At 47.6% G+C, this 12,309-nt stretch overlaps 1 protein-coding gene across 1 annotated transcript in view; it reads left to right on the plus strand.

Annotated features, from left to right (window-relative positions):
- tmtc2b (transmembrane O-mannosyltransferase targeting cadherins 2b) overlaps positions 1–12,309 on the plus strand; it is an 81,297-nt gene that overhangs the window by 27,083 nt on the left and 41,905 nt on the right. Inside the window, exon 2 of the mRNA XM_084017775.1 lies at positions 9,159–9,735. Coding sequence (XP_083873901.1) covers positions 9,159–9,735 — 577 coding nt within the window. The remainder of the gene's footprint in view (positions 1–9,158; positions 9,736–12,309) is intronic.

Below are 12,309 nucleotides of genomic sequence, written 5' to 3' on the forward strand. Positions count from 1 at the left end.
TGTTTTGTACTTGGCTTCCTTCCCTTTGTGACTAGTTGACTTTTCGAATAGTGAAAAGTGCATTTGTCTGAAACTGAGGTCAAAAAGTTTGCTTGAGGAGCCACAAAGATAGCGCCCGCTGAAAAAAGCTCATTAGTAATGATTCGAACACATGGAATCAACTTCTGTGTTTGCTCGTGTTTATTTTATTTATTTGGGACATTCTACACTTTCGAAATGGAAAACTGAGGAAATCCAAAGTCTGTAAAAAAGAAAAAAAAAGCCCATGCTTTGGTAACGGAGGTGGTGCGGTTTGTGTGATTTGGTGGCCATAAAATTTCAAATGCGTAAATGAGCTCCTTCGCAAAAATGTAAATTGACACCATGTGGAAGACAAAGCATTCGAGAACACGTAAGAGGCAATTTGGGTTTCTTCTTAGACATGTTTGTAGGTTTACAAGTCGGTGTCTCACGCAATGGCAGGCGGCGCTGGAGATGTTTAGGGAGATAGAAAGTTCAGCTTTTCTCGTTGTTTCTTTCCATCTGTTTAGATCTCAACGATTTCAGTTTAAACACTGTTTACCAAGTGGTGGCCTCCAGTGGAGAGGATCTTTCATCTCGTTTTGGAGCACGTCTGTATCGTCACCCCCCTAAAGTTTAGTTTTCCCGTTTCCAATTTAAGATAAAATAAATACCAGATTAGCATCGCGCCTCGGCCTGATTTCCCCCCTGTGTACCAGCTCACGTCGCCCCCACGAGGCAGCGATATCGGAGGTACATCAGTTCAGTCTGTCATAAAAACGACCTTGCTGATACCCGAAGGAGCATCAAACCTTCACCCCCTCCACTGACAACCTCCACACGCTCACATGGCTGTCAATGGGGGCTCTCGATATGTGTGCGAGCGGACTACATGTGCCTTCAATTAGGACCTGGAACCGGAGTCCGATTGGGAGAGTTAAAAAAAAAAATCCCCCAAAAAATCAGGCTGGGCTGAAAGCAGTGTGAGAACACTGGCCTGTTGTGATAGCATCTAATGAGATCACTCGGAGCTTCATCCTTGAACGCTGCCATTCATTAATGGAATGATTCTCCGTGTCTCCGCGTGGCCCAATTCACCAGGGAGGCTTTCATGCTGCGTTGCGGTCGCTGCCATGTGGTGAGCAGAGAGGAGCTTCAATGAGGCTGCATTAGAGGTTTATATGAAGCTAATGACGGTACGATCTGAGCAAAGAGCTAAGTAATCAATTGGACTCTTTCTCCTGGTCTCCATCTTGCCTTCCTCCCTTGCCTCCAGCTCTCATATTTGTTTGTTTGATTGATTGCACGGGGGCGTCTAGACTTAGGGCGTCCTCCTGCAGGCCGTCCCACTTAGTGCGACGGCCTGCAGGAGGACGGCATCTTCATATTTAAGCAGAAGAAGCCTCACAGCGGTGAGGAGAACTGGGACGAGACGCAGCTGTTTCAAACGCTGCAGATATAAGATGGTCCGGGGCACTAAAGATGTCTTCTCCTTTCTGCTCCACTGGCATTCTCAAAGGCTCTTCCTGCACTTAAGCCCCCATGCAATAAACATCAGTGAGCGGGAGGCCTCTCCGTTGATGTGCCGTGATTCAGGCTCATCCTTCACGGCTGCCGTGCCTCGTAAAGCCCCTCCATGCAGAAAAAGGTTTTCGGGAAGAAGGATGGCAAAAGTGTTGGACGGGCGACCCCTCGTTGGCTGTTTTCGTTGAGCTCCGGCTTGCACGGTGGGTTTGTTTCCATCCTCGCTCTGCTGGTCCTCTCCATCTGGCGCAGGTCTCGCTGAACCCCCTTCCTCTCCATGGGTCAACATCCTCCGAGCCCAAAATCAGAATGCTTAAACGGCCCAGTGGTGGGCCAGGCCGGATGGGTCTCGCATGCTACATGGCCACGAGCCCGGGAAGGGCGGCCTCATCTGCATCGCTGTCCGTCTCCGAGCGGAGGAGAAGCACTCTAAACGGGAGAGGAGGAACAAATCAAACATTTATTCCCACGTGGCCGAAAAGGTCAGAGCGTGACAAAAGCCCTCCTGTTGTGAGGAGGAGTGCTTGGAGTAACCCCCCACCCAAACAGAGCCTGGGTGACTACCGCAGCATTAGACATGGGTCAGACTGAGAGAAAACATGGAGGTACAACTAGTCTGAGAACAAAGACGTCGTTCTTCAGTCTCGTTTCGGCTGTGACGTTTCTTTAAAAAAAAAACCTGTGTGGTTAAATTTTCCACTTTAGTGTTAAAGTGGATTAAAAAAATATAAACCTAATGAGACACGGAGAAATTTAATTTTTTCAATTTGTTGACCATAATGAGAAATTCCATGAATTAAAGTCAAGTTAATTTGAGTATTAAAGTTTATAAGACATGTAGTGTTATAGTAATATAGCCTTCTCAAGTGTGTTTGAGCAACCTGGCTGGTAGATCCTAATTTAATAGCATGTTTAGCTTTTATATGAGGAATTTATTAAATGGGGATTTGGCAGCTGCTTTCTTTCATATATAAAATAAAGTATTTTCTTTTAATCATTTTGTTGCTTACACTGGCCATGTCGGTCTGTAGGTCGGATGGTCCTCCACTTGTCCAGACTGAAATATCCCAAACACTGTTGGATGCTGTGAAAGCATGCAGGTGCTTGTCAGTAAGTGCAGGAGAATGAATGTGAAAACCATCTGGAGGAAAGTTCGTACCTCCGACTGCCCACCACACTTTCACAACGAGTCGGCCTGTTGAAGACGGAAGTAGTGACAGAGACAAAGGCAGAAGAAAGTTAGTGTCTGAGAGAAAGAGGTGTGTGTGTGTGTGTGTGTGTGTGTGTGCACATGCTGACAGATTTATTGGTTACAATAATCAGTGTATATCGCTCTGCTCTACTGCTCCTGGAATCCACTCTTACGGGGCGTACCCACCAAACGCGATGAAACTTCATCGCGCGACAAGATTACATGTAAAGTCAATGCAAAGACGCGATTAGACGCTTCATCGCGCCGGGCGACGCGATGGACGCGATAGCGCGGCGCGATGGACGCGATGGACGCGAAAAATCGCTTCATCGCTTCATCGCGCCATCGCTCGAGTTGAAATAATTGAACTTTTGCGGCGAATTCGCGTGAAGACGCGCCGCGACAGCCTATCAGCGTTGAGATCGTCACCGACGTGCTGACGTACGGACGTCCTGGTGTTCCCTCGCTTTTTGCCACAATATTTATATATTATATTATATTATATATTGCCCATAATCAAAGTTGGGGGGCGCACGCACGCGCGCGCACACACACACACACACACACACACACACACACACACACACACACACACACACACACACACACACACACACACACACATACATATCAATCCCAGCTCTTTCACACACAGAGATCTTTTTTTTTGCGATTGTTTATCACTGGGGCTTATGGCCGGCTATGAAGCACCAGTTCTGGGCAGAGCAGCAGCTAAACCTCCCGGTCCTGTACCGGTCGGAGTCTTGCTAACTACAGTGAATATTGATTGATTTTGACAAACCGATAAACTTAAACTCTCTCTATCACTGGGTAACAACGAGCTTATGGCCGGCTATGAAGCACCAGTTCTGGGCAGAGCAGCAGCTAAACCTCCCGGTCCTGTACCCTGGTTAGCAGGTCTTCAAACTGGGCAACAGTCAGCCTGAAGTACCGCTGGAACCGGCCGTCGTCCAGGCGCAGCTCCTGCAGGAGACGGTGGAACTCGCCGAGCTCACGCCGCCTCCGTAGGGTAGCATGCACCCAGAACCGACGTCGGCGCCTAGCCCGCAGACGAAGCTGGGAACTTCTCCAGAGTAGATACAGTGCAGCGATGGTGGTTATCTCAGCCATGATCGACGAGAGAATGAAATGGCGGAAGAAATGTTGTTGTTTGGGCGAGCTCGTCGCGCGACGCGATGACGCGATGACGCGATGCCGCGATGAGGCGTTTTTTGGCATATTGGACCGGCGTCAAAACTGGAGCGTCTAGCGCGACGCGATTTCATTTGTCGCGCGATTAAATCGCGTTCATCGCGTTTGGTGGGTACGCTCCGTTATACCTGGAATTTACAGTTTACTTCACATTTAGGTGCTTTATTTACAACACTCACTGGTTTCAACGTGCTTTTGCTTTTACACGGAGAGCAGCAAACAATATGTTCAGCCTTCAAAATATAATTCCAGTGTCGGTGGGATCGTTTTGATGTCTAGTTGGTTTGAAAGGAATAGAAACAGACTCCCAGACAGCTCCATCAGACGGAGCTGTGGCCCTCGGGGCCTCTGCTGGACATCAGAGGGTTGAGCGGGACTCATACGTGCCCCTGGCAACGATACACCAGGGGATTCAATGCTGCCAGGATTCCTGCTCTGCCAGCCCGGTTGGCCGGAGAGAAGCGTGGCTCTCGGGTTGGTCGGTTCGCTGGCTGTCTGATTGGCTCTCGGGGATTCAGCATTCAGGTCGTGGCCCTACTGTGCCCATCTCGTACTGCACAAAGGGCTGATCAGGGATGCTGGACAGCAGGCGCGAGCTGAAACACGCTGGGTCTGCCCCACACAATTTGTATTAAATTATTTATATTTTCTATTTTTTTATTAGTATTTTAATCGTAGTGTTCACACAGATAAAAACAGTATATGATGCATTAATGACAAAAAGCTGATGGTGAAGAACATTGAAGGGGAGAATTGTTCCATGCAGAGTAGATCCAACCCAGATTAAGACACCTAATTAATGCCCTTTATCCTGATTGTCCATCGCCACTGTGTCATCCATCTTCACTCCCCTGCCTTTCATCAATTACAATGATGGAGGGGAGGCGTCACGTGTGCACAGCCAGGGATAATAATGCACCAGCCTCCGCTTCACTCGCTCTCAGGAACGGTGGGTGATTTAAAAAAAAAAACAGAAAAAAAAGACAAGACAGCTTCATTTCTTAGATTCATTTTGACTTGAAAAAACAGATGGAGATGAATGTTATAGTTCTCACTCAGACATTTGCAGAAGAGGTTATTTTCAGGTCAATAAATTAGAATGATGTAGCGTGAGATATCGTCTGCATATAACAAAAATAAATTGTCATCGTAAAAAGTCCCTCTTGTGTAAAAAATATGCTCCTCACTGCTTCCCCGAGGCCGCCCTCTTTTATGAAGTGCTTTTATAACAGGCGTTCTAATCGCACACGTCAAAAGGAAGAAAACGGCCATTCGTTCTTGACAATAGGGGATTTTACGGCGACCTCGGTGCCGTTGTGTTGGCCACAGCGAGTTTACCCGGCAACCACTTTCTGTGTTTGGCCTCTAGCTTTCCTCATCCCTCATTCACTGCGCTGCCTGTTGTTCCCTGAAATACCAAAAACATCCAGTGACGCCGTGATACCGAGGTTATTAATCATATCTTAGCCTGAAGATACAGAAGTGGGAGAGTTTTGAATGTAAGCCAAAACAAATTCGGACTCCATCTCCATGTTTGAATGGGGGTGCTTCTTTTTTCCTTCTCTCCGTAGCAAAGAAAGTCACCAAATGCAAATGTTTGGTTACGTTTGGAGTCAAAAAAATACCCCAAATGGATCTATTTCCTATTATTTTTGTGCATGTCATTTCCATCAACTTCTGGATTAATAATTGATGTATTCAAATGAGAATATTGAGAGTTGCATTGCTTTTCCGAGGCCTCTGAATACATTAATCACAGCCGCCGGAAGGCACAGAAATAGACCATTATTTGTCTTTCATTAAGATCCGAAGCACAATCATACATTATGTTAAGGCATTATTTTAAATTAATTTAGTCAGTCGTACAACATTTTTAGTAAAGCAACCTAATTGAATATGTGCTCTTGGCTGTAGGAAAATACTTTTCTCTTATATATTAGGTACCGGCGGCGGAGGTATGCCATTAATGGTCCGCTGGCGTGCCCATGGGAAGAAACATTAGACAAAGGAGCTTTCCGGAAACACTGAGCGGGCTACCCCGGTGTCTCTGTGGGCAGTCTAAAAATACCACTGTGCCTCTTTCAGATATTGAAGCCGGGTGATGACATGTAGTTGGCAGGCCTTCGATCACCCCCAACTCCCCACCAGCTGATTTTCTTTTCATATGCAGTCACAAATGGAAATCTTTATTCTCTTCAGCGTTTCAATCTCCAAACGAGTCGGTACTTTTGGTGTTTGCTCCGATCAATCGTATGCTCTCCCCCACTAGCTGATTGGTGGAAAGATTGTTCACCTATTCTTTAGAGGGTTTTTAAAAACAGGGTTTAATCCTGGTCACGTGGCTCCACTCCACCCACCGCTTCATCTCAAATTCATTGAATAGTTGTAAAAGGGAGGAATGTCCTGAAAGCACGTCTTTGGTTTTCAATCTCCCGTTTTCTAATATCCAGCCTCGTCTCCCGCGTGTGCGCCCGCTGCATAGACGCCAATCAATCTTCAATTTCAGATAGCCTCCCCTCCGCGGGATGCTGCAGCCGCGGCGCTCCTCTCCACCCCGCCGGTGCACTCGCATTATACGGGGAACTGTTCTGGGGGCTAAAGAGGATAGCTCTCACGTGATTATTTTTCATCTAAGGAGATAAGGAGATGGTCGGAGCAATTTATCATGGAAAAGCTCAGTGAGAAGAGGGTTCGAGATACGCCCACTTAGGAAATTGTTTTACTGTGGGTTTACAATTATGTGGTCTGCAGGTCTCAGTTATGCAAATGCTGACTAACATGGCAGGGCTTTAGAAAAAGAAATAACTTTTGTTCATGCCCAACAGAGAATCATTTACATATGTGAGAGACTGGGAACTGCACTGTAGAAGAAACGGGCTATTTTCAGTGTCCTGTCTTTGCTCTGTGAAGTGGTTTTGGAGTGAAAGGGATCGTTTTTATGAAGAGTTAGTCAGACCTTTGATATGAGCAACAGACATCGTGATGCTGCTTTCTTTTTCCCCCTCTCTGTTCAGCTCATGATGTCATGTAACATACTTGTCTCGAAGTATTCGGTTTAAGGAAGTGCTGTGAACATTTCTCGGGCCCCTGAGTTCACCACATTTAGCCCAATTAGCGGTAGCCGAAAGTTCACTTCATAGCATTATATATATGATATTCTAAACAAGTTTGGGTCCACATTGTGTGTGATTGAAATCCAGACGAGTTGTGGAGGACCTGAGGCTGGCAGCGAGAGGTAGATGATGGAGACGGGACCGTTTTTCAGGGGCAGCTCTTGTTAGCGGTCACACAATCCCCCCTGTTCCTCTGGGAGTCGGCGTACAGGCGTGCGGTCGGGCAGGAATGTGCTCCGGGCTGGAAAAAGGTTTGCAGTGCACCGAGAGGTCCTCGCCTCCAGCTCTACTGAGAAGTGGCCTTGGCCGGCCACAGAAACCTGATCTAGCTCTCCAGCTGGCCTCTCGGCCGGTAGAGGAGCAGGGTCCGGTGACGATGATGAAGACCTGCAGCGGATTCATGGAAGGTTTTTGGAAGACCGGTTGGGGCTATGATGTCAATCTGTGAATTTGGCTGTGGGTGTTTCCCATTCATTTGCTTGAGTAGTTGTTGCAGAGCTGAAGAGTTTACACCCACCCCCGCCACCCCCTCTTTCTCTGCTTGTCAGATGCCTTTGGGTGCCTCTGTGACGTACGAGCCGGCGGCCGTCTGGGAGTCGAACCTTCTTCACCGCGACGCAGGAAGCCCAGGCTGTAAATGCATGTGGGCTTCTGAGCGAGCAGCACTGGCTTTTGTGCGTTCCCGGGGCTGCCAGAGAGATCTGGTCTGGGCTTTTTGAGGCGATATATAAAGTATCTGGGCCCCGTTGGCTCGCGCTGCACTGTGCAGTGGAAAAAGAGCGCACTTGTCTCCAAAACGGCTTTTCAGATAATTGAACCATAATGCCTCTTATGTGAGCGTCTTGCGGCGGGATGAAGATCTCACTTGACAAATGGGCCGGTGAAAATAAACTGACATATCTGAGTCAGGAAGTGGAGAGATGGGCTACCGACTATTAAGCTGGCTGGTGGAGGGCTCTGTGAGTCTGACTAGAGATGCTAGAGAAACCCAATCATCTGTGTGCTGACGTCCAAGGTATTTCTTATTATATCCCAGCTGATTCTTTCTATGCCCAACACCCTGAGGCCAGGTGGTATTTATTTCCCTTAGATCCACCTTTACTGGTAGCGATTTTGCAGAAGGTAAAGAGTTTTGCTGAAGGAGCATTTCTGTATTTTACACGTATTTAAAAATAACAATTCCTTTCTTGTCTTGCACTCCCTGTGGTTCCCTCCCGCCTCTCTTTGAACTGATTGTGTTAATTGCGACTTGGCTTGTTCTCACGTGTCATGTCCCGTATTTAATTACAACACCTCTTGTCTCTGCGGAGGTTCATCCAGTTTCCTCCCAATCATCAGCGCCTCCGTGTCCCGGTTGAAAGCAGCAGAGGTCCGTCGCTTTGTCAGACACCTCTGAACGCGACAGAAAAGATGGAAGAAAAAAAGAAACACTTAAGGACTCCTGCTGGGAGAAACGTGCCTTCTCTTCCTCACCTCCTGTGACCCCTGCCGGCCGTTGCCCTCGGTAACCGACACACACAGCTTGTGGCTGATGAAGCAGCGTCGGGTCAGGTCACGCAGGTTCATCTCTGACAGAGAGGAGGTCAAACTCTTACTTAGCGGCTGCCAAGAAAAAAAAACAGCCTGAAAGACACACGTCTCAGTTTTGCACCGCTGCTGCTTTCATCCCCAGACAAACGGTGCTGCCGCGTCCATCGTCGCCCCGGGTCACCCTCTCTCCCAAGCTGTGTTTTGCCAACACGGCGTTCCCCTATTGCGTGCCCGTATTTGTTTGTGGTTAAGGGCGCGGTGCTCTCGCTTAATCCGCGAGTCGGCAGCTGTGGCAAAGCTGCCCCCGAGGCTCGAAGCTCGCACCCTCTGATTTCTGTCTGTTTTGCGAATGCCACGCGACCGCACTGGTCCGGGCAAAGGCTGCGACTGCAAATGCAAAAGTTTTATTTCACGGCAACCTATATCGTCTAAGAATAGCTGTGCATCCTCCCTGTAGAATCTGCAGCGCGTTGCCAGTAGAAACACCATAAACCATAAACACTGTGTTCGGACGTAGCACTTCATTGAGTTTGAATTTAAATAAATACAGAATCGTATTCTCACGGTTATTTTTGTTCTCTTTACAGCCGTGCGATCAAGACCAATCAGGACCTGCTCCCGGAGACCCCCTGGACCAACATCTTCTACGATGACTTCTGGGGCACCTTGCTCACACACAGCGGCAGCCACAAGTCCTACCGGCCCCTCTGCACCCTCTCCTTCCGCCTCAACCACGCCGTGGGCGGGCTGGAGCCCTGGGGCTACCACCTGGTCAACGTGGCCCTCCACGGGGCCGTGACGGCCCTCTTCACCTCCCTGGCTCGCCTGCTGCTCGGCGGAGGCCTGTGGAGCCTGCTGGCCGGCCTGCTCTTCGCCTCGCACCCCATCCACACGGAGGCGGTGGCGGGCGTCGTGGGCCGGGCCGACGAGGGCGCCGCGCTGTTCTTCTTGCTGTCGCTGCTGTGCTACATGCGTCACTGCACGCTGCGGGGCCACGCCGGCGCCTGGCGGCTGGCGGCCTGGTTCCTGGGCAGCCTGGGCTGCGCCGCGTGCAGCATGCTGTGGAAGGAGCTCGGAGTGACCGTCCTGGCCGTGTCGGCGCTGTATGACGTCTGCGTTTTCCACAAGCTCAAACTGCGACAGGTCATCATGCTCCTCTACAAGGTAAACAGTTTGTTCTTGGCCCCGTCGCGCTGCTTTCTCACATATATAATTTCCTGCCGCCGTTCCCCTGGTAAACAGCACTGGAAAGTATGTATGTATATAAATAGGTCTGTGAGCACTAGATGTGTTTTTTGTTTGCTTCTCATCACAAAATAACGTGAAAAACATTTGGCAGTCTATTCACAGCTGTGCCATTCAGGTCAGATTGTTGTGTTTCCCATTAAATGGAAGGAAACACATGTTGGAAAAAGGAACGTAAACAAGCTTTTTTTTCTGTGTCTGTGCAGAGGGAACAAACAGCACTGATGTTTTACAGCCGTAGCCATGTATATTTATTAATGCTTATATTAATAGGTAATGTCAGAGGAATGTAATCGCTCATCACGGTAATGAAAAAGTAATTATAGTAATCGGTAGCAGGGAGTTTAACCCGTTCAGCGCCGGGACGAAACTCATTCTAATACACAAACCCGCAACAAACCTCCATTCAAGCCTGAGGCTCCAACTTGAACAATCACATTGTTTTCTTCTTGAAAAAAACATTGAAATTCTAAACATTGAAACAAAGATCCGGTTTGACCAATAAGAACGCAGTATGAGTAGCAAACAGCTTTATTATTGTGTGTGTGTGTGTGTGTGTGTGTGTGTGTGAGACTCAGTTTGCTCATATATTGATATTGCACGCTGCAACAGATAGAAGAAGAAAAATGAAAACATTTTTCAAACGTAAAAAAGCTGAGGTAACAAAAAGGCCATTTTCTACGTCGGTGTTGCTTTTGGAGCGTTCAGCTATTTAGTTGCCTTTTACCCCAACAGCTCCTGTCAGAAGTGTTTACTGTCCGCCGGCTAGTCGGTGTGACATCCGCAGCTCTCTGCCCGTCATAACCAATTCAACGAGACGTGTGCACAAACGTGACGAAAAGGGGCCTCCGGAGCGGCCAATGAGGAGGCGGCTGCGAAGAGCAACGCGTCAAAGAAACGTTGCAAAGAGGTTTAATTGAAGTGCACATCCAGCTCCGTCCCCGTTGTTGCTCAGCACAGTGTGGAGACGGAAGAGCGAGGGGATAGCGCTGGCAGCCTTATCTGACTCCCCGTGTCCTCTGGAGTATGGCCCATCCATTCCCGCAGGCGGACAGGCCTTCTAATGGCTTGTCAGGCCCGGCCAGACTCAAGAGGAACGGGGGCCAGAAGGGTCCGAGGGAGAAGACGCCTCCCAGCTGACGGTTTTTCTACTCATGTGATCAGAAATCCACAAAGCTTGCCGATCCAATTGTCTTTGGGGTGAAAACGCATGAATGGACTGGAAGATAGTTACACTTGTGACGTGGAGGAAAGCGTACATTCTTTCATGGCTCGCCATCGTGGTTAACCGTGGAATTGTTAAGTTTCTTTTCGGGAGAATACGACGCAATAAGAAGCTACATAAAGATGTCCCTTGAAGGAATAGTTGCGTGTCAGATGTTTACGGGTTTTGGTCCAGAATAACAAGTAATTTATTCTTTATTTCTGAGTCTCAGCTGTTGGTTCGATGACCCTGATGAGGCAGCAGCCGGGAGGACAGACTCAGTCGACTGAGTGTAGATGTGCGTGAACATTCAAAGCCTTGTGAACTCCTTTTTTAAAACGAAAACGAAAATGGCCGTGATGTGCTTTCTTTTCATCGCTTTGGTTATTAATGCTCTGATTCATGCAGAAATCTCTCGCATTAAATCCAGTATTGTATGAACTTTGCTGCGTTTCTAAGGTTGGAAAATGTGGCCTCTAAAAGTTCATTTTCATTTTATCACCCACAATTTGAGTCTCAGTAAAGATTCACATTAAAAAGCTTTCATCCTTCCAAAGTGGTAACATGGACAATTATGATGATTTAATGGTGCAATATTGAATCAACCTTGACGAAGCCCGTGAATAAGGCAGTTTTATTTTATAAAATTATATCATACAAGGCGACGGGTATCTTTTCAAACATTAGCCACTACTACCATCAATTATCTATAGTGCATGCTTAAATATCAACAATTAAAAGCTGTAATGGAGAATAAATCTTAAATATCAACAATAAAAAGCTGTTAAACGAGAATAAATCTTAAAAATATCAACACTAAAAAGCCATTAAAGGAGAATAAATCTTAAATAACGACAATAAAAAGCCATTAAAGGAGCCAGTTCTACAAGTTTTAAGTGAATTGGCCACACGAGAGACTTTTTCAGAGGAAAAAGACAAATAAGGAAGTGCGTGGGTTGGAACGCTCTGCAAAACAACTCGGCGGAGAGAAGACTATAAAGCAGCATATTTTCTCTGGAAGAGAGAGGCTACCACATATGCTCCTTTATTATTATACATGCAACTTTAAGCTGACAATTGTCGTTTTTCCTAGCGTGTCATTCCGCCGCGCCACAGACATCATAAAAGGCAGCTTAGAGAGAGAGAGAGCTGTCATCACGGCATCAATCACGTTTACTTGGGAGGTTTTGTGTCCGCTCTGTGATCATAGATGTGTATGTGATCAAGTGACCCGATCTCTTACCCTTTGTCTCCGTGCGGTGAGGCTATAGTCGCTTTGACTGATGCTG

Source organism: Eutrigla gurnardus (assembly GCF_963514095.1).
Source record: "Eutrigla gurnardus genome assembly, chromosome: 9".
Classification (NCBI taxonomy): domain Eukaryota; kingdom Metazoa; phylum Chordata; class Actinopteri; order Perciformes; family Triglidae; genus Eutrigla; species Eutrigla gurnardus.